This window comes from Trichosurus vulpecula, chromosome 3 (assembly GCF_011100635.1).
Source record: "Trichosurus vulpecula isolate mTriVul1 chromosome 3, mTriVul1.pri, whole genome shotgun sequence".
Taxonomy (NCBI): domain Eukaryota; kingdom Metazoa; phylum Chordata; class Mammalia; order Diprotodontia; family Phalangeridae; genus Trichosurus; species Trichosurus vulpecula.
The window spans coordinates 327,412,183-327,434,027 of record NC_050575.1 but is presented as its reverse complement, the minus strand read 5'-3'; the positions used below and the strand labels follow the sequence as shown (position 1 = coordinate 327,434,027).

General features: G+C 37.6%; 2 protein-coding genes across 4 annotated transcripts in view; one reads left to right on the top strand and one right to left on the bottom strand.

Annotated features, from left to right (window-relative positions):
* Positions 1 to 1,478, bottom strand: part of PUS10 (pseudouridine synthase 10) — an 88,450-nt gene extending 86,972 nt beyond the window's left edge. For all 3 annotated transcript variants that reach the window (XM_036748738.1, XM_036748740.1, XM_036748739.1), the window contains exon 1: positions 1,137 to 1,478. The gene's annotated coding sequence lies outside the window, so the exon portion shown is untranslated. The remainder of the gene's footprint in view (positions 1 to 1,136) is intronic.
* Positions 1,479 to 1,851: 373 nt separating this feature from the next.
* Positions 1,852 to 16,579, top strand: PEX13 (peroxisomal biogenesis factor 13). The gene is made up of 4 exons (XM_036750365.1): positions 1,852 to 2,207; positions 5,509 to 6,203; positions 8,268 to 8,393; positions 12,854 to 16,579. The coding sequence occupies exons 1-4, from the start codon at positions 2,059 to 2,061 to the stop codon at positions 13,150 to 13,152; spliced, it is 1,269 nt and encodes a 422-aa protein (XP_036606260.1). The 5' UTR covers positions 1,852 to 2,058; the 3' UTR covers positions 13,153 to 16,579.
* Positions 16,580 to 21,845: the final 5,266 nt, after the last annotated feature.

Below are 21,845 nucleotides of genomic sequence, written 5' to 3'. Positions count from 1 at the left end.
AAAAATCAGTTGAGTACTACGCAAAACATCCAAGCCTAACTGCATGTACAATGCTATTACGGAACATTTTTAGTAACTCAGGCCCTTAAAAATCCAAACGCACATTGTTTTGATCCAGCAACCAAAGCTCATTCACCTATTAAATTAGCTATTGTTAGAAAGAGGAAATGAGGAATAAGCGCTTTTTTCACTTTACGCTCAATCTTTCAACACTGGAAGTACAGTTTTTTTAAAAAAAGCACCATATGAGTAGCATTGCAAATATTTTTACTCTTATTTTCTTCTTCGATACTCCAAAAGATCTATTATATCATTCCGAGGATTCTTTCCACCTATTGGAAATGAATTCTCCGAATGCCTCACTGATCCGAGCTGCTAAAACTCTCCCCACTCCCCTCAAAAAAAAAAAAAACCACACCATTTTTTTTTAAGAAGAGGGGGATTATTCTTTAGCTTAGGAAGGTCGGTCCTCAGATGACATGCTGGTCCCCTACTAAAACCTTTTCCAACTTGATAGGAACTGTTAAAGCACGTATTATGCCAGCATAGTGTATGAAAACCAAGTTGTCCCCTCCGTGCCTCGATAAGGTATAGGAATTTAACTTTTGTACTAGACCCTCATCCAATAGATAGCCAAGTGAAGCTGAGGGAGATCCAAATGACTTGCCCAGTCATGCGGCTATTGAGCAACTCAACAGATTCCGATATCACTGCTAACAAAGAAGCTGAATCTTTTGACTCCCAAATCCGGTCGGGGTTCAGTCGGCTATAACCGAACACTGAAGACCCTGGGTCTCATCACCTTTTTTTTTTTAAACAAAGTACCCTTTTTCTTCTTTGTGTTAATTTGGGATGAGATGAGGAAAGGTATTCTAAATAAGACAAAGTTCTGGAACTTCTGGCCGCACACCTCCCACGTGTACAGATTGCAGAAGGGCTTTGCCCTCGAACTCATGGGAGTTGCTGCTCCCCTCCCCCCACCCCGTGGGACAGGGACTTCTTGGTTCACCCCTTATACAGTACGGTAAAATAAAGCACCTAAAAGGGAAAGAGGGATGCAGGAGTGAAGGGGGGAGGGGCAGAGGAAGGAAAGGAGGTTAAAAAAGGCACGTGTCACCCCTGGAATGATAACCCACCTCCTGGAATACCTAAAGCAGCCTCACACAGGTCGGCCTCACCCTCAGACCTCCTGGCGCCACAACTTCCTGGTGCGATCTGCAGATTGAGGTGTCGGGCTAACACCCGCACCACCAGCTGCTGGGAAAGTTCGCTCGCGTCCCTCTGGCCGGGTCCAGGCTCCGGCAACGAGCCGCCGGCCTCGGTTCTTCCTCACACGCCCGCTCCCCGCGTGCGCGGCAGGCGCGGGCACGTCGAGGCCGGTCTCTCTTCCGCCCCGGTCCCTTCAGCCCGGCTTCTCCAGAGTCCGCTTCCCGGGAGCCTCTCTCCAGCGGCGGCAACAGCAGCAACCCAGCTTAACCCCTTCGGTGCCTCCGATGGAATGGGGGCGAAAAAAGAAGATACTCGGTGCCACGCGCAATACTGTCCCCTGAGGAAACATGCTCCGCAGCATTAAGGTACCGCCTTTCCTCAACGCCATCTCCGGCCCTGCCCCTGCCCCTACCCCGCCCATGGGTTGAAGAGAACTGCGCGAGTTCTCAAGGGCCGCACTCGGAAAGACAAGGGTTTTGGGGGCCCAATCTTGTCTCAGTGGCCCCGGTGGAGGGATCGCTGCCCAGTGGAATATTGACTTCGATCTAGAGAGGTGGGAAAACAACGGTTTCCAGGACTCCTTAGCCGCAGAAGAAAACATCGATAAGCCCCTCCCCTCCCTTGGGAGCTGCCACCGGGAGACAGGAAAGGAAAGAGGGAAAACCGAGTTGTGCTCCACAGAATGTTGGGGCGTGTCACCCAGTAGCGCCTCCGCCGGGGAAAGGACTTGCTCTTGCTCGTGGAAAGCCGAACCCTCGGCCCGGTAGGGGGCGGGGGGGGGGGGGGAAGGTTAGAGAAGTGGATGATTCGTCGCTCTCCTCGTCGGGTCTTTCGGCGCGGGACGCTCCTATGACCCCGGCTGGGGCCGCCGCCAAGCCGAGCGGGAGAGGAGCAAAGCCGCAGGAGATGGCGTCTCAGCCGCCGCCTCCGCCGAAGCCTTGGGAGACTCGGAGGATCCCGGGGGCAGGAACAGGACCCGGGCCCGGCCCCTCCTTCCAGTAAGTGTGGGGGCCCCTTGGCTCATGCTGTCGGGGAGGCTGAGAAGACTGGGGTAGCGGCAGTTACGATCGTTGGGTTCTGTCCCCCTCCCCCACGCCCACCTAGCGCCGCGGCCTCCGGGGCCCCAGAGGCCGGGAGTGCTGGGGCGGGCTCCGGCGCCGCCCCGGCCCCGGGAAGCGCTTCTGGGTGAGCTGCGTTCTGAGGCGTTCAGGGGGCACACAAGCGTTTGGTAGGCGCCTGCTGTGCGTGCCAGGCGCCGGGCCGGGCTCCGAAGACACGGGGAAAGGCAGCCCCTGCCCGGCGGGGAGTCAGCCTGGCAGCAGCTGCGTCCCGACCGGCAGAACCCAGGATACGTGGGAAATGACCGACGGACGGATGGCACTGGAACTGAGGGGTCGGCGGGGAAGGCTTCCTGAAGAAGGCGGCGGGAAGCCCGGGAAGTCAGTAGTGAGAGCCGAAGAGGGAGCGCATTCCGGGCAGGGGGACGGCCGGAGCCGAGTCGGGAGGCCGATGTCGCCGGATCGAGGTGTAGAAAGACCGTTAAGGGAGGGAGGGGGTCTAGGGGAAAGCCACACCGAGCATGTTGTCGGTCTGGAAATCTGTAGGAAGCCACTGGAGCTTATGGGGGCGGGGGGGGGGGGGCGTGACGCGATCAGACGAGAGTTTTAGGAAAATGAATTTACTGGCCGAATAGAGAATGGGTTGAAGTGGGAAGAGATGTGAGGCAGGTCGACTCACCGACAGGCTAGATCAGTAGTTCAGGCCTGAAGTGATGAGGGTCTGGACTAGAGAGGTGGGTGTGTGAGAGGAGAGCAGGGGGCATCCGAGCTGTCTACCTCTAAGCTGAAGAGAGAGAGAGAGAGAGAGAGAGTGTGTGTGTGTATGTGTGTATGTACACAAGTATGGGGGAGGCGGAACCTCCTTACTGAAGTCTCATTATTCAAGAAACAAAAATGAATCCCTTTCACTTAAAGCCTTGAGGGCATTGCTGTCCAGTACTAACTCGATAATAATAGAGTGGCTGGGACACGGAGTATATGGTAAAAAAGCATTTAACTACCGGAGGCCTCTGTAAAAGATGTTTTGTTTTAGACATTTAATAAATGTTTATTGGGATGATTTTGTTCTTGTCCTGCCAAGTTCTGGTAATATTTGAATCTGGATTTTGGAGGCGTCATTTTAAGACTTATTCTCCTCTACTGTGTATTATTCTCGCTTCCTGTATCGTGTTCAGTGCTGAGATGGAGATGAAATATCAAATTTTGCTCAATCACTGAAAAAAAAAACCACTAGAATATGTTCCTGCGCTCAGCAAACTTTGAAGTGCATGAAAACAAGATTTGAGATTGTTCACTTAATAAATAGCCCTAACTTTTGGGCACATTGGTCATTGTTTGGTTTTTTGTTTGTTTGTTTGTTTGTTTTTAGTTTACAACACTCGGTTCTACATAATTTTGGGTTCCAGATTTTCTTCCCCCCCCTCCCCCCTCCTTCCCCAAGACGGCATGGAATCCTATATATCTTCTACCTATAACTTCGCGTTGAACTTATTTACACACTAGTCAAGTTGTGAAGAAGAATTATGACCAATGGAATGAATCATGAGAAAGAAGAAACAGAACCAAAAAAAACCCCACAAAAACAAAAGAGAGAAAAAAAAGGGGAAAAAAAGGCGAGCATAAAGTGTGCCTCACTCTGCATTCATACTTCATAGTTCTTTCTCTGCATGTAGATAGCATTCTCCATCGTGAGTCCTCTGGAGTGAGTCTTTGCACGTTGTGTGGCTGAGAAGAACAAAGTCTATCAGGGTTAGTCCTCACAGAATCCATTCGTCTGTGGTTGTGTGTGATGTTTTCCTGGTTCTGCTCTGCTCACTCAGCATTATATCGTGTAGGCTTTTCCAGGTTGTTATGAAGTCCGTATTCCCATTTCTTATAGCAAAATAGTATTCAGTGGTCATTGTTAATAATAGTAGATACAAGGTAAATAGAAACAGTTTGATTTTATATTTCTTGTTTCTATCTATGTAAAGCACATCAGAGTTGAATATGTATTCAGTGTTTTGTTTTTGCAGCATACTTATTTTTGTTTGCTTTTAGGTTGTGCTTAAAACAGTTCTTGTTGCTTTGTAGATTGGTTTGTAGGAGCCCTTTGTCCAGCAGTTTTGAGACCATCAATAACAGGAACTTGCAGTGAGTAGAATAGTGAGAGGGAGAATTGAAGCCAGATAGTCTCTCTCCTTTTACTTTTATTTAATTTTTTCATTCAGCTTACTGTAGGCAGAGCACTATGCTAGACACAGGAGAAATACAAAGTTTAGAGAAACCACAGTCCCTGCTGTCGTGGAGCTTACTGTCAAAGGGATGTTACACAAACATGTACAGTATCACATAAGTGCATTATGCGAGAGAGAGGGAGAGTTCTAGGCATAGGAACAGAAGCTAGAAAGAACACTAGGATATGTAGTGGGTAGAGAGTAGAGTTTAGCTACCCTGTAGGGGATATATAGAGGATTAGAATATGAGATAAGGATGGAACAACCGAGTAGCATCATATTGTACAGGACTTTATCTGACAAAGAGTTTGAACTTTCCTGAGTAGTGAACAAGGAGACTCTAAATTTTTTTGAGGGGAGGCGTGATATGATTAGATTTTTCAGAACTCCCCATGCATTTATTGTTTATACTATTCACTTTGTTATTTAATCACATATGCCACCTTGTATTTTTATTTTCTGTATCGTGTCCCCAGTGCAGTTGTCAAGTATTAGAGGACAGGAATAATTCTTCACAGTAATTACATACCTTATGTTTAAATAGGACTTTATGCTTTACAAAGTTCCTTCATGCTGTGAAAGCAGGTACTGTTTATATAAATTTTTTATCTCCTTTAGTGCCTAACACAGGGCTTCTATGCATAATAGGCATGAAATAAATGCTTCAATGAATGAATGAATCTCATTTGATTTTCACAAGCTTACGAGGTAAGCAGGAAATTTTTTTACCCCTATTTCCTGAGAATTGAACCCAATGATATACTATATCTCTTTCTTCTGAAAGTTTGACTAACAGGCACATAACACAAAGCAATTCAGAAAGAGCTATGAAGGTATAGAGAAAATACCCACACAACTTGAAATAATTTAGTAAAAGTGTAGCATTTTTGTATTTCCTATAATATATATCTCAACTTAAGTGCATATGAGGAACTTAATAATTACTGAATTGAATTTGAGTGCTTGAGTGATTTTCACTGTAATATGGTTATGGATCCTGAATCTCTGAAATTTTCTTTTTTTAGATCTGCTGATTTGGGTCCTACTTTATTGACAAGGCCTGGGCAACCAACTCTTACAAGAGTACCCCCACCAATTCTTCCAAGGCCATCACAGCAGACAGGAAGCACCAATCTCAACACTTTTAGACCTGCTTACACTTCCTTTTCTTCTGGTTATGGAGCATATGGAAATTCATTTTATGGAAACTACAATCCTTATAGTTATGGATATGGTGGGTTAGGCTATAACCGGTTCCGTATGGATGATCTCCCTCCCAGCAGATTTGTCCAGCAAGCTGAAGAAAGCAGCAGAGGTGCATTTCAGTCCATTGAAAGTATTGTGCATGCATTTGCTTCTGTCAGTATGATGATGGATGCCACCTTTTCAGCTGTCTATAACAGTTTTAGAGCTGTTTTGGATGTAGCCAATCATTTTTCCCGGTTGAAAATACATTTCACAAAAGTGTTTTCAGCTTTCGCGTTAGTTAGGACTATACGATATCTCTACAGAAGGTTGCAGCAGATGATGGGTTTAAGAAGAGGCTCTGAGAATGAGGATTTATGGGCAGAAAGTGAAGGTACTGTGGCTTGCCTTGGCCCAGAAGATAGAGCAGCTAACTCAGCAAAATCTTGGCCAATATTCTTGTTCTTTGCTGTTATCCTGGGGGGTCCTTATCTTATCTGGAAACTACTCTCCACCCACAGTGAGGAAGTAACAGGTAAGGACAATTTGTAAGGTTACAAATAATCATATTTCTGTTATGAAGGAATAAGGTAACATAGCCACCTTGAGTTTTTAATGAATGGGGCATATTATCAGATTGTAGAAATATTTGAGTAAAGGATATTTTGACCGGAAAAATAATAATTAGCAGAAAACAGCCTTGTTAATTTAGTCATTGACTAAAGTAAACAAATACTCATTGCAAACCTACATTATACAAGGGCACTTTGCTTGATGATATCCAGAATTTTCAAAAACAAATGGCATGGTCTCTTAGCTACCATATAGTTTAGTAATTGAGATGAGAAGTCTACACAAGAAACTACAGTACAAGGTAGAATATGATGAAGTGCCATACATAGAGTACAAAGTACTAAAGGAAGTCAAAGAAGGTAATGAACACTTCCAACAAAATTTTTCAGAGATAGCTTAGAGGAAATAATGTTTGAGCTAGTGCCAGAAAAATGAATCAGATTTCTGAAAGTAAGTCACAGTGTCCAGGCCTATTTCTGGTCTCAAAGACTACAAGTTGCAGAAAAGTTGCCAGTCTGTGTAGATAAAACGAATTGCCTCATCCAAGAGCACCCTGCATCATACAGATCAGGATTAAAATAAATAGGAAACTGTGTAAAGGTTTAACATGTGTTTCAGAAACTCTGAGTGGTATATTTAGAGGACTAATGGAAATGAGACGAGTTAGGACTAGATTGTGAAGTGATTTAAATATTTGCTGACAGGTTAACATGTGCTTTAAGGTTTACAAAGTACTTTATGTACTTCTCATTTGATCTTTACAATATCCCTGAAAAGTAATTGTTACAGATAACTGTACTCATAGAGATGAGCAAATGGTCTCCGAGTGACTAAGTCACTTTCCTATGGGCATAAAGCTAGTAAATGTTGAGGGTGGGATTTGAACCCAAGTGTCCTGGTTCTGTAGTCCACTTAAATGCACCACACTTTCTCCTCAAGCTAAGGATTTTAAACTTTGCAGACAGTGGGGAGTCATTGAAGATTTTTGAACACAAGGATATAACATGTAAGCTGTGCTTTAGGTAGATTAATCTGGCAAGAGTATATAATATAAATTGTGGCATAGAGAGTGGAGGAATGCCAGTTAGGAGAGTAGTACAAGAGTCCATGTCAAAGGTAGAAATAGGAGGGGTCTGATGGAAGAGATGTTTCACACTGCTTTGTTGTGCATAGTCCATTATTTAGTTGTTGAATTGCAGCTGTGAGAATCAGTAGGGCTTAGTGACTTATTTAGATATGTGGGATGAGGAAGAGGAAAGAAGTAAAAACTTCTAAGGTTTTAAGCTCAGGTACTGAAATAATAGTAGTACCATTTTTAGAAATAGAAAAGACAAGAGGAGAAGCTAAGTGGGGGTGGAGTGGGGTGAATAATGGCTTTGGTTCTAGGTTTAAGTTTCAGGTACTAACAGAACATTAAAAGAGAGCTATCCAATAAGCAGAAATGTGAGAGCAGAGCTGGATGTGTACATTTTGAAATCATCTACCTAAAGTTCATAGCTAAATGCCTGGATGTGAATAAACTTGCCAAGGGAGAGAGAGAGGGATGTATTTGTAGGAAAAGAAAGAAGCCTCAAGAAAAATTGAAGATATAAATGTCAAAGGGCAAAATTGATTGGGCAAAGTCTTGGGGAAGGGTTTGAGATGGATGACATCAAAAATAATTACTAGTAAAAGAATTTGCCTAAAAAATTACTTCCTTTGAGATTGAAAGGGAGGAGGAGATGGATAGAAAGACATGCATAGGTAAAGAGAAGGGAAATTCGAAAGTTCACATTGTTTGGCTTCAGTTTGCAGTGCACCAGGAGTCACAGTCATATGCCAAAATATAAAAGGTGAATGGGGGGCTGAACAGTAGGAAAAGCTGGAAGTAGACTCAGAGGAATTCAATATTGATGGTGCAGAATACATTTTTTCTGGTTCTCTTAGAGAATAAGATAGATTTTTAAAACTGCATCTAATGAAATGAGTGGCTTTTCCTGCTGATATTTTTTTATTAACTTAATCTAATTCACAATTTGGAATATAGCTACCACCAATTGGGCAAGTGGTGAGGATGACCATGTTGTAGCTAGAGCAGAATATGATTTTGCTGCTGTTTCTGAAGAAGAAATTTCTTTCCGGGCTGGTGATATGCTAAACTTGGCACCCAAAGGTAATATGCTTCGATATTTCACGAGTATTGGTGATATTTAATATGTAAAACCTGTGTTTTCTTGTCTGTGAAATTTTTTGTTTGTGAATAAATTGCTCCTAATTGCCACTGAGGATTCCAGACACCATGCTAATTATGAATTAGTTACATTTGTTTTTCATATGTTAATTTAAAACCTCAAAACCTTCAGGAGAGAAATACAGCATCAAGATTTTGTCCAGCAATAATAATAAAAACAAAAAAGGGAAACATTCTGTGTTTATATAGTGCCTCCTTTAGAAGAACTCAAAATATGTGAATTCCAAACTGACAGCAAGCCACCTCTTTGAAGAATAATGCTTGTATAATCTAATAAATTACCAGGGAATTATCTGCTTTTATCCAAGTCTCTGTATTGGGAACATAGCATTACTAGTACTCTGCCTCAAAGCAGTATTTTGCTTTTATTTGGTAATGGTATTGAGTTTATATCAGAAAATATGTGGGCTCATAAACCAGGAGCAATACCAAATTTCAGTAAATCATTTATTCATGTTTTGAATATTCCTTTTTAACCAATTTCCAATGACTTAGCAAACTAACTGAAATTTGTATGTTGTACGCCTTTTTTAAAAAAAAAAAATTTGCTGTTTTAATGACTTTGGACAAAATTATTTTCATCCGTATTCCTCTGTAGTCAGAGTAATAGGAATTTTTTGTGGAGACTCAGTTTGGATAGCAATATTGAGATCATAGTTTTTTTTATTAATTTCATTTATATAATAAAATTATTATTTATTATTTAAAAAATTATTTAATAATAATTTCATTTATTAATCATTTTAAAATATATCTGTGGTCTTCTTACTGAAAACACTGGCCCTTTAATGGTTTTAGCCGATTTTTACCTCAACTTAAAGTTAAATACATTGTATTAACTACATTGTAATAACAGTCTTACTATTTAAATACATTGTTTTGTTTTGTTTTTAGGGCAGTTGGGTGGTATAGTGGATAGAGTGTAGTCCTCCAATCAGGAGGACCTGAGTTCAAATCCAGCTCAGTTACATATTAACTGTGACCCAGGGCAAGTCACTTAACCCTGTTTGCCTCAGTTTCCTCATCTTTAAAATGAGCTAGAGAAGGAAATGGCAAACACTCCAGTACCTTTGCCAAGAAAACCCCAAATGAGGTCACAAAGAGTCAGACATGACTGAACAACAGCACCAACACATTGATTTGTTGTGTGAATTATTGAGAAATTTGAACTAGTTAAACCAGTTAGAACTTGCTGGATCTTGAAGCCAACCCTTCAAATGCAGACATTTTTAATTGGAGATGCCACATAATTCTTTTGATTTACTTGTTTATGTTATTATTAGATGATATAGTGTTTTTCTTCCAGTGAATTACATAGTAAAATAGCTACTTTAGAATTTGTCTGTTGAGCTCCTCAAGAAAATAGGCACTGTACAAATAGAGTGATTTTTTTTTAAATTTAATATTACAGCCACCCACATGAAATGAGGTAAAGAGACTAAAGGTAAGGCAGTGTTAACATATGAAGATCAAATAAATGATAGGACAAAACAGCAGTGGAGAAATGCCTTTGACTTAGATCTGACCCACTTATAGGACCTGCCCTAGAATGGCCCCTACATTGGGTAGTCACAAAAACTCTCCTTTGCTCCTTTTTTCCTCCCTTCTTCACCTCACTGGCACTTCCTGATTGTCACTTTATACTTGGGCTGGTCCAGAATGAGGCCTGAAGTGGCATGAGGGAAGATCTGCCCTTTTTTCTCCCTAGCTTATATACTCTACAAAAAAAATCCATGTGATTCACTGATTCTAGTCAACCCCTAAAGTAAACGAATGCTGCTTCAATCCTTGGTCTGTCTATCCCAAAGTTCACCATCTACTGTCTTTGCTCATAAGAAATGACATCTCTTTCCACATAAGTGGGCACTTGTCCAGGGAACTAATGTGGGAAGGGGAGAGTGTGGAAAGGAAGAGTCATAGAAGACAGTTGTTTTACCCCACCTTTTTCTCTTATTTCACTGCCACCTGGGCACTGAATATTGAAGATCGAAGTTACTAAACTTCCGTCTCTCATCTCATCTCACATCTAGTCTTCCCCGCCCTTCAAGCCTGAGCCTGGAATCAGGAAAATATGAGGTCAAATCAGACACTAGCTTGTGTGACCCTGGGCAAGTCATTTATATAGTGCCCCAGTGCCTCTGTTTGCCCCAGTTTCCTCACCTCTAAAATGGGGATAGCAATAATGAAGAACACCTACTATCCAGGGCTGTAAGGATCAAATGAGGTAATATTTGTAAAGTACTTACCACAGTGCCAGGTACATAGTAATTATTTATTTAACAAATGCTTATTCCCTTCCCCCTTCCACAGGCTTAACTCATTTTACAAATGAAGAAACTGAGGCCCAAAGAGGTCCAGTGATATTTCCAAAGTCATACTGCTACTTAGTGTCAGAACTGGGACTAGAACTCAGTCTCCTGCCTCATAGGTATATGCTTTTTCCACTTGACAAGAAGGATAGCTGGCAATCCTACAATAAGGAAAAAACCAAAATTAAAAGTAGCCTGAAATTCTTTAAAGATATAGTTAGCATTATAAAGTCATTTATTGACACAAATAGTCTTCTATGCCACAGTAGTTCCTGATGACTTCTCTATATTATAATATGATATTGATAAAGACAATTTGTTATGAGTAGAAGGTGGTTATTGAGTGAGGAAATAGGTAGATTCTAGTTCTGCTTTTTATATATGCTAGCTGTGTGACGATGATAACAGAGATGTCATTTGACCTGTCAGTGCCAAAGCCAGCATTAATTAAGACTTAAGGTTGCAGAGGAGTTGCCTGTTTGCTTTGGTGGATTGTTTCCAAACCAGGAATTCCCTAATTCAACTCAGTGACAAATCTGGACCCTCCCTTCAAAAACCTGATTGAAATTATCTGGAATGAACCAGGAAAAGTCAAGTGTTATGTTCCACACACTATTTAAGAATGTAAAGAAGGGCATGATATATTTTAGAAACATTTCTATCAAAAATGGTTTAAAAGATTTTTGGTGCTAGTGGAGCAGACTAGATAAATGAGGCGTTACTGTATATGCTTTTAGAAGTATTTATTAAGTTACTCCTTTAAGCATTAAACAGTAGATAGAATGTAGCACTTAACTTTTTCTTTATGATGCCAGACAATTAGGTATGAATAGAAAATTTTTTATTTTTCAGTCTAGACTTTCTCAACAGCGATAGGTGGTATAGTGGATAGAGCACTGGGCCTAACCTCAGGTAATTAATAGCTATGTGACCCTGGGCAAGTCACAACCTCTGTCTGTCTGAGTTTCCTCAACTGGAAAATGCAAATAATAATAGGACCTACCTTACAGAGTTGTCGTGAGGATCAAATGAGATAATAATTGTAAAAAAAAGTACTGTAGGAGCTGGCACATAGTGGACACATAATAGATACTTATTCCTTTCACCTTCCCTGATGTGGACACTCCCTCAATTGATGGCTAGCTCCTCTGGTCCTTATATAGCAGTGGCTTCTAATATTTTAGTTGGATTCTTATGCTTTCTCCCTCTATCAGGTAAAAGGTGTAAATGAATAGTTAAATATGTTGAACATCTTAGACTTTAAAATTGTTTCCAGGGACTGGTTCACTTAAGTTTTCTCCTTTTTCTCTTAGAATAATTCTTTACAGAATAAGGAAATCTTTAGTCTTCCACGATGACCTATATCTGTCTTATATTACATTGTTGAAAGATAACTGAACAGATTTAGCAATTGTCTTAAGATGCTATGTATAACTAGGCATGCTAACATTAGAGCTTTAAAATGCAAAAATAAATCTTTCAAAAATGAATATTTAAAACTTTTCGTAAGTTGCCTTTGTTTTTGAACTTTTGTCTAGAAATCTGAGTACTTTAAAGTATTTTTTCCTTTCTAGATTTAATCCAATATCCATTCCTTTGAAAATTTCATAACAATATTTTTTAGCATGTTCTCATATCACAGATGAAATGGAATGATTTTCTTTATAGTTTACCAAAAGGACAAAGGGGAATTATACCACCTAAACTGAATATTACTTTGCAAGCTATGTTTTAGTAAATAGACATTATTTTTCCTATTAACAGGGAAAGTAAGGAAATTGAAAATAAACATAATAATCCTTGTCTTTGGTTTTGTGAGTTTGAAATGTAGAAAGGTTTTAAGCATTCCAGTGGATATTGTATATTTGGAGGAATTAATTTCCTGCTACATTTTTGGATTGTAATCGAAATGTCTTATGCAAACAAGAGACTATTAAGGACACTTTTTAAAATTTGAATTTTACCTAGTATTTTATTTTTGTTTTATATTTTATCTACTGTGTTTTAATGTCTATTCTGTCATTTACTGCCAGAGTATTTTATAATTGCAAAACTCTTTTTTCCTTCCATCAGAACAACAGCCCAAAGTTCGTGGCTGGCTTCTTGCTAGCCTTGATGGTCAAACAACAGGACTTGTGCCAGCTAATTATGTCAAAATTCTTGGTAAAAGAAGAGGTAGGAAAACAGTGGAATTGAATAAGATTACAGAGCAGCAACGAGCTTTTACCACCTCAGCCCTAATTAGTGGAACTACTGCTGCTGACACATTGGAGGAGCAGGAAGCTGCCTTTGAATCGGTTTTTATTGAAAATAATAAGGTTCCAGTTACATCTGAATCCACTGGCAAAAGTGGAGATAAACAAGATCTTTGATATCCTTCATGTTTACTTACAATTGAACTGTTTCCCAAAAAAAATACATTTTTGATATTTCTTTAAAAGAAATAGCCCACAATCTAATGCAAACGTGTTTTGGCTCTCGTAGGTGTTTTTGCTGCTAGAAGATATTTAAATTGTACTTTAGTAAGCTGGTTCAGAACATGACCTGGTTTCATTCTCAAGTTATTGGAGTAGGAGGTTTTCTTGGTCTTGGATTAAGACTGCCTATTTCTCACCAATTGCCCCATTGTTTATTGAAAGTTACTTTGATGAGCTATAGGATGTAGTTTATTGGAATGTAGAACACTAATTTTTTAAGACTTCTAATGAGATTGTCTGAGAATCCTCAGAAATTAGGAGATAATATATAAGAAAGTAAGAGCCAGGCAAAAAAAAAGAGGTTTTTAAGTAACAACTTCCCAAAGTGGGTTAAGGGCAGATAGCCAGAGATGTGTCCTTTAAGTAAGAACTCTTGGATGATAAGAATTATATGACCTTTGTTGCAGCCCAGTTCTGCATCATTTGCTTTTGATTATATTTTTCCACCATTTAAGAATAATTTCTTATTTATCCTTTTTTTAAAAATATCTTGAAAAGTTCAGTAGAAGCATTTCAAATAAAACTGCTTCCTAGAATGATTTAAAGACTATATGCAGCACCAAAATGTCCTCTGTGGTAGTTGTGATTTTTTTTTTTTACTCCAGAATGTCTCCATTTCTTTGTGCTGAGAATCCTACATCTTTTGAGCTCTTAAAATTATGGCCTCTTTTATGAAAAGAGAGTCAGAGCAGCTCTTTGAGGCTGAGTAAAATGATTTACCCAATTCTAGCAGTGGTGATGTTTAACTTTCTCATTAAACCCTATTTATATCTTAGTATAATTACTTTTTAAAATTTCACCTGCAGATAGTCTGCAAAGATATTAAAAATATTACAGGTTTTCGTTTAGATTTAGGTTTTGCAGCTAACAAAGCAAAGCAGATCACAAAATACTATATTGCCATTCAGTTAAGTAACCTACTTGATTTGAGTTCTGTTTAAATAATGATTTCAAATGCAATTAAATTTCAGGGTGCTTAAATATCTTATAGCAAAATCTGGAGTTTCTTGTAAACCATGATCATACATGACAGTGATTGGTAAAAAATAATTTTCTTTAACACTAAGCTCAAAATAGTAAGGTGCTTTAAGATGATGTCTAAAACTGAATTATTTGGTGGAATTATGATTATGCTTTTACATTTCTTCGCTTAAACTTTATGTTCACTGAGTAATTTTAGAACAGACTCTACAACATGAGTAGCCTAAATGAAATTTACTAAAAGACATCTCTGAAACTTGTTTTTAAAATAGATATTATTTAAATTAGTACTCCTATCTGAAGAAGAAAATGAGTATCTTAGAATTTTAAAACATATGAGAGAGATAAAAAGGTGTAGAGAAAATGAACTTCCTAAATATGTTATTTAGAGATTCAGCCAAGGTATATAAACAAGTCTTTAAATATTATTTTTATTATTGATTTTTTTCTGATTTTTGTGGTTCATTCTTAGATGTAATTGTTGGGATCCAGTTCATGGAATCTAAATCGCATACCAGAATTCTTTCTAAAGCAGATTACTTACTTAATTTGATGTTAGGACAGCCAAATTGAATGGGAGTACAATGGAAGTAAAAAAGCCTTGAAACTTAGTGGTGGCCTCATTAAATTTGATGGAAGTATTTATTTCCTAGGCTAGGGATTGTGGTTGCTATTAAGAATGGAAAAGGAATAACAGCACAAAGTAATAAGGTGGATAACTATAATTTCATCTTCCATTGGGGTAGTTCTTATGTCCTTGATGTTTTTAGTATGGTAAGTTGCTATATAAATTATCTGAGTGGTGAGTATATGTATGTGTGGGAGTCCCTATTTTACTGGAAAACCAGGAAGGGAATTGAGAATTTTGAGTAAGCAAAGGAAGTCTGAACTTTCTGTTATCATGACCTTTACAATATAATTTTTCAGGTAGGGCTAAATGTGTTCACTGTTCAGGCCCCAAGTTTTCTCCTTTATCAATTATTTAATTAAGGAATGGATATTTTAAAGAAACTATTAACCAAAACATTTTCAAGTTAAATAACATGATCCTCACATTATCAGTAAGTAGACATTTAGCATTTTCAGTTTTTCTGATTGTATTCTTTGACCTATTGACTTAAAGAAAACAAAGTAAAGATACTGTAGTTTGTTAGTCATTTAATGTTTCATTTTTAGGTATCTGATTTAGTCTATCACTGTCATAACTATACATTAACTTGAATAAAATTATACTTTGTTGTTTTCTTAATGGAAAAAAGAGACAGAAAATGGATACAGTTAAAATATATTTTATTTTTTAAATGATTGTGAAATCACATGTACTGTATAAATAAAAATAAATTAAGTTTCACTGATATTTTCTGCAGGTGACCTGATAACTCTATTTTTCAATTCCAAAAGCTAGTATGAGAAGTGTTTGGTTTTTTTAAAGTTAATTTTCTCATGTCATGCACATCGGATTATTTCCAACCCATTTACATGTTCTCTTTCTTCTGGATTTAAACACTTCCCAATAAAAATAGTTTTATTTTCTTATAAAAGTTATATTAAATGCTGTATAACTGGTGTAAAGAAGCTAGGACAGTGAATCAGAAGACCTGGACCTAGCACCATCACTAATTATTCATGCGTCCTTGGGCAAGTCACATAACCATTTGTCTCAGCTGCAGAAAAGGAAGAAATATGTGCCCTACCTACTTCACAGGGTTGTTGTGAGAATCAAATGAGATTATGTGTTTATAAAAATTATTTGAAAAGCATAATATGATAACTGTTGGGATAGAGACACAGCCATGATTTTGGCAGTAGGCAATACATTTATTCGAACACTGTATAAGTAAATATTAGTCCTGGAGAATGGAAGAAGGTGGAGAAGACTACAAATTTTATAATTTTAAATTTTTTCATAAAGGTACCTAACAGAACAGAAGGTCTTAACTTGGGGTCTGTGAACCACCCCCCTCCCCACTGTCGTTTGTGGATTGATTTCAGAGGGTCCATTAACTTGGGGGGGATGGAAGAGAATTCATCTTTTTTCTCTCTAACCTCTAATGGAAATTTAACATTTCCTTCAATTTTGAATGTTGGCAACAAACGTTTTTAGAAGAAGGGATCCATAGATGTTACCAAACTACCATTGAAGTTCATGACACAAGAAGGCTTAAGAACCTCTGCTATAGAGCTGAAATGTAGCCATTGGTAACAGTAATATTGTCATGTTTGTGTAGAATACTTTTTTACCCTCAAAAAGCTTGTTTTATCAATTATGACATAGTTATACATGGCATATATATTATAATTACATATAATTGTGCACAAAATAAAAAGTACTTCTGCCAAATGATAGAGCAATTCTTTTATCATAAAAAGTATGGTGGGATTTTTATGTCCATCTGGAAAAGAGAAATTAAACTTAGCTTTTCTTTACTCCAAAAAAAATTCTCTTGTGCTGATTTATCTGAATCGGAAGGATGTAGTGATCCATTTTTAAAATTGTTAAATCATGGAATATACGTGTACTAAAAGCAATTTTTTCAAATTCTGCATTTTTTTTTCAATTTCTTGAATATATTCTTTCCTTAAGTCTCATTAATTATAAACATATAGTCTTTTTTTAACCTCATTAGGAAAGTTTTCTTTAACTTTTCATTTTTTAATTTTATTTTATTCAGTTACTATAGTAGAATAAGTTACGGTTCTGTTTTTGTAAGACGGGGAAATTTGAAGGATTTAGTTTAATGCCATTCAGAGTGAATGAGGAAGTTATGTTATGAGGAAGTAACATGTATCTTAAGGGAAATGTGTTAAAAGGAATTTTACAAGTACTGTACCTGTACCTTAATGCCACTTGGAAAAAAAGGATTGTTAAGTGTGAAGAGAAATGTAAAATTTCCAGAATTTTTGAAGCTATGGGGGAATTTTCTTTGGGGGTGAAGGAGAGTGAGGCAGGTATATAGCAAGAGTAAAAGGACTCAAAAATTTGAAGGGAAAAATTGAAACATACACAATACTTATTTATTAGGACTTTTTCTACCTAAAGATATTGTTAACTAAAGAACATAGAAATGTATTGTGTATAACCTGGCTAGTTCAGAAATGTATTGATTTCTGAGAACTGAGAGATGTGAAGTGTTTTTTCCCTTTAATTTTGGGAGCCTTCATAGCTCTATACAAACTAGTTTAAATTTGAAATTCTTGGACTGGGACATCAATAAGAATTTTAGGAATACATAATTGAAAAATTAAACTCTTCTTTAGAAGTAAACGTTGATTTTTTTTCTTTCTCTCAGGCAGTGTGTTCTATGTACCATCTTTTTATGACTCTCTTGTGTCTCAACAATACCCAACATAAATTGACCCATGAATTCTTCAGTTCAAGCCCTTGGATTTATTCAGATTACTTCTTTCCTTCTGTAAGTGACCCTGGACTAGAAATTTAAGAGATTTTTGCCATTCATAGTTTCTTTTTCTATTTCCAACTCCCAGATTTTTGCCATTCATAGTTTCTCTTTATATTGCCAAATCCCTCATAGCCCCTTCACATAAACCAAATTATACATTTGGTTGGGTAAAAAAAAAAAATCTAAAACTCAGATAATCATATCTTCTGATATCTGATTTGCATTTTAATCCCCATCTTAATATTTTATTAAATGTCTACCCCTCTAGTTTTATTGACAGTTACTAAGAATGCCATTTTTCTTTAGAGATTATAAATGGGATCACCTTGCACCATTTTCTTTTTGCAGTGTTCCCCTTGATGCAAAGAGGTACCTTATAAAGGAAAAAAATAGCATATGGCCTTCCTTGTGAATATATTGATGTTAATTATAAATGTGACATTAATACAGTGTTAAATTTGATAATTTACATTCATAAATACTAGGAGAGTATGTTTTATTTTCCTAGGCTAACTTAAGTGATGCACTATTGGCTTTTCACTCTTCTATCATGTTTTACTAGATGTTCTGGTATACAAATAGATATTAATAAATACTTAGGTAAGCAAGTAAAACAAAAAGCAAAATTAATTGTTTGCATCATGGATAACTAGATGCTTGCTTGAAGTTGTCCATCCCCATTCTCTCACCTCCCCTCCACCTCATTCTAAGTTATTAGAGCTGGGTACAATTAAACAGTAAAGATGTTATGTTCTTGAATCCTTTAACCTATTGTTATCTAGATTAAGTTATAGGTAGCAGAAAATTCTGTGATTCTATGAAGTTGTAAAGGAAGTTCTGGAGTGATAAAGTTGCATCACCTCCTCCCCTCCACCCCAGCATTTAGGGAAAAGGCTGCAAATCATCTAAACATTTCACATATTTGAAACATGAATTGTCCCCAAGATTTTCAAGTAGCCAATTACATGAGATTTTATAATTTTAAAAAAAATTGTGTAGTTATCTAGCCCTTTACTATTTTGAATTTTTTTGCTTCCTCAAGTTTCATATATGCCTTCTGACTTCCTGCTTCACTTTTTTTAGACCTAAATGTTACTGATCAACTAAGGAATTTGAAGTAACTGATTTTTTTCTGTAATCTACTTTTGTAAGGCAATTTACTATCAGGAATTTATTCTTTTAAAAAATTAAAAAGACAACTTCTAGAGTCAGTATAGAATCAGCCTAGTCTTCTATAAGTTTTATATTTATAGTGCTGTGCTGTTACAATTGGTATTTACAATGCTATTTTAAGGTAGAACAATTGCTTTCTTTAGTATCAAGGAACAATGGTCAGAATAGTTTAATGCATTTTGGGTTCTAATGCATTATTTTTAATAAATTGATAATTTATGTATGGTGATATGTAGTTATTCTGTTAACCAAAATAATTAACCAGACTATCCAGTTTTCCCAATGTTCTGGATAAATGGAATTTTAGTGTAGTTAGTCTAATTGACCTTTTTATTTACATGTGGAAAAACACAGGCATGAATAGAAAATTTGACTTTCAAACACAAGAATCAAGAGAAGCATGAAAAGGTAAACAAGAAAGAGAAATCATAAGGGACTTACTAAAGCTGAACTGTTTTGTTTACATTCCTACATAGAAAGATGATGTGTATGATTCATGAGACCTCAATATCATACTAGCTAAAAGGAATATGCATATATATATATATGTGTGTGTATACATATATATACATATGTGTGTGTCTGTGTATATATGTAGGTATATATATATACATATACATATATATATACACACACACACACAAAGGGCACAGGGTGAGTTGAATATGAAGGGATGATATCTAAAAAAATAAAATCAATTTAAGGGATAAGAGAGGAATATATTGAGAGAGGGAGAAAGGGAGAGAGAGAATGGGGTAAATTATCTCGCATAAAATGGCAAGAAAAAGTGGTTCTGTAGGAAGGGAAGAGGGGGCAGGTGAGGGGGAATGAGTAAATCTTGCTCTCATTGGATTTGACCTGAGGAGGGAATACCATACACACTCAACTGGGTATCTTACCTCACAGGAAAGAAGGAGGAAGAAGATAAAAAAGGGGGGATGATAGAAGGGAGGGCAGACGGGGAGGACGTAATAAAAAACAAACGTTTTCGAAAAGGGACAGGGTCAAGGGAGAAAATTCAATAAAGGGGGATAGGTTAGGAAGGAGCAAAACATAGTTAATCTTTCACAACATGAGTATTGTGGCAGGGTTTTACATAATGATACACATGTGGCCTATGTTGAATTGCTTGCCTTCTTAGGGAGGGTGGGTAGGGAGGGAAGAGGGGAGAGAATTTGGAACTCAGAGTTTTAAAAGCAGACATTCAAAAACAACAACAACAAAAAAAAGTTTTTTCATGAAACTAGGAAATAAGGTACACAGGCAATGGGGCATAGAAATTTATCTTGCCCTACAAGAGAAGAAGGGAAAGGGGGATGGGAGGGGAGTGGGGTGACAGATGGGAGGGCTGACTGGGGAACGGGGCAACCAGAATATACACCATCTTGGAGTGGGGGGAGGGTAGAAACGGAGAAAAAAATTGTAATTCAAACTTTTGAGAAAATCAATGCTGAAAACTAAATATGTTAAATAAATTTTTTTAAAAAAGGAAAAAAACACAGGCAACTTTGAAAGATTAACTGAAGTTAAATTCTTATTGTTAATGATCACATATTTACTATTCAAACCATGTAGTCAATATGTTTTTAAGTTTCAAAATACACTAAAACTTCTTTGCTGGGGGCTAGAGATCGTAAATAGTTTGATTTGAAGAAAATATGTTAACTAGGGTATTGGTGGTTGTATTTTAATAATAAACCATGTTGACATTTAATTAAATGGTCTGTAGATTTTCATAGTTCCTAGCAACCAACTTTGTGAAGGGTAGATAATTTTAGTTCTCTTTTCAATGTTTGTCACTAAGAGTCTTTGCTAAAGATATTACTGTGTATAGGAATGAAATTTCTTTAGGAAAGCTACTTATAAACAATAAAAGATTTCAGAGCTCTGTGGGAATAAAAAGGATACGCTGACAGAACAGGAGGACATGAATCACGGTGGATAAAGTGCAGGTGTACTATCTCTTCCTCTTTGGGTATAATAAAGACTGAGAATATAAGGTGAAGAATGGTATTATATTGCAAAAGTGATTTGGTGGGGAGGGGGTCATCAAGCCTGTAGGAAAAGCCATTTCCTATAAACACATGAAATTAGACACCACCACTTCCATGAGACTGAGATGCATGCTAAGCAGTTGCCTGTTATACCAGGATACCACTTGAATTCTTAACAGTGAATAAGTTCACATAGAACAATTTACACTCACTTGCCCCACTGTAGCATCTCTGACCTGGACCTTCATAGCAGCTTCAGAAATGGCAATGAATGTTCTTGAAGTTGGGAGGGAGAGATCACCAAGCTGGAAAGGTTAAGAAAGTTTCCACAAGAAGCAGGATTTAATTGAGGCCCTGAAGGATGTCTGATTTAAATAATGAAAAGGGAAGATGACTCCAGGTACACAGAGGATAATGCAGGAGCAAAGCTGTGAGGGCACAGTGAATTGACTTCCTTGGCTTGCTTAAAGAATTCGTATTGGGCTACAGTGGGATATAAAATTAAAACTGAATATCAGAAACCTTGAATGCCAGGCTAAGGAATTTGAGATTTTCCCTACTAGGAGCCACTAATAATAGTATTTGAGCAGGCAGTGAATGATATGAAAAAAAGTTGAGTTTATGTTACTTTAGGCTAAATATCCAGAATAGGGCTGATAGGTGGTACAGTGGAGAGAGTGCTGAACCTGGAATCAGGAAGACTCATCTTCCTCAGTTCAAATCTAACCTCAGAGAGTTACTAGATGTGTGAACCTGGGCAAGTCACTTGACCCTGTTTGCCTCATTTTCCTCATCTGTAAAATGAGCTGAAGAAGGAAATGGCAAGCCACTCCAGTATCTTTGCCAAGAAATCCCAAATGGGGTCATAGAGAGTCAGGACTAAAAATGACTGAACAACCACAAAATCCAGAATAAAATTAAATTGATTTCTTTCTCTATCAATAATTCTTTTCCAATGAAGAGTTATACTTCTTTGGAAAAATTCTTAACACTATACAAATTAGGATTTTTTCAAAGTTGATTGAAGGCAGGTGCTATT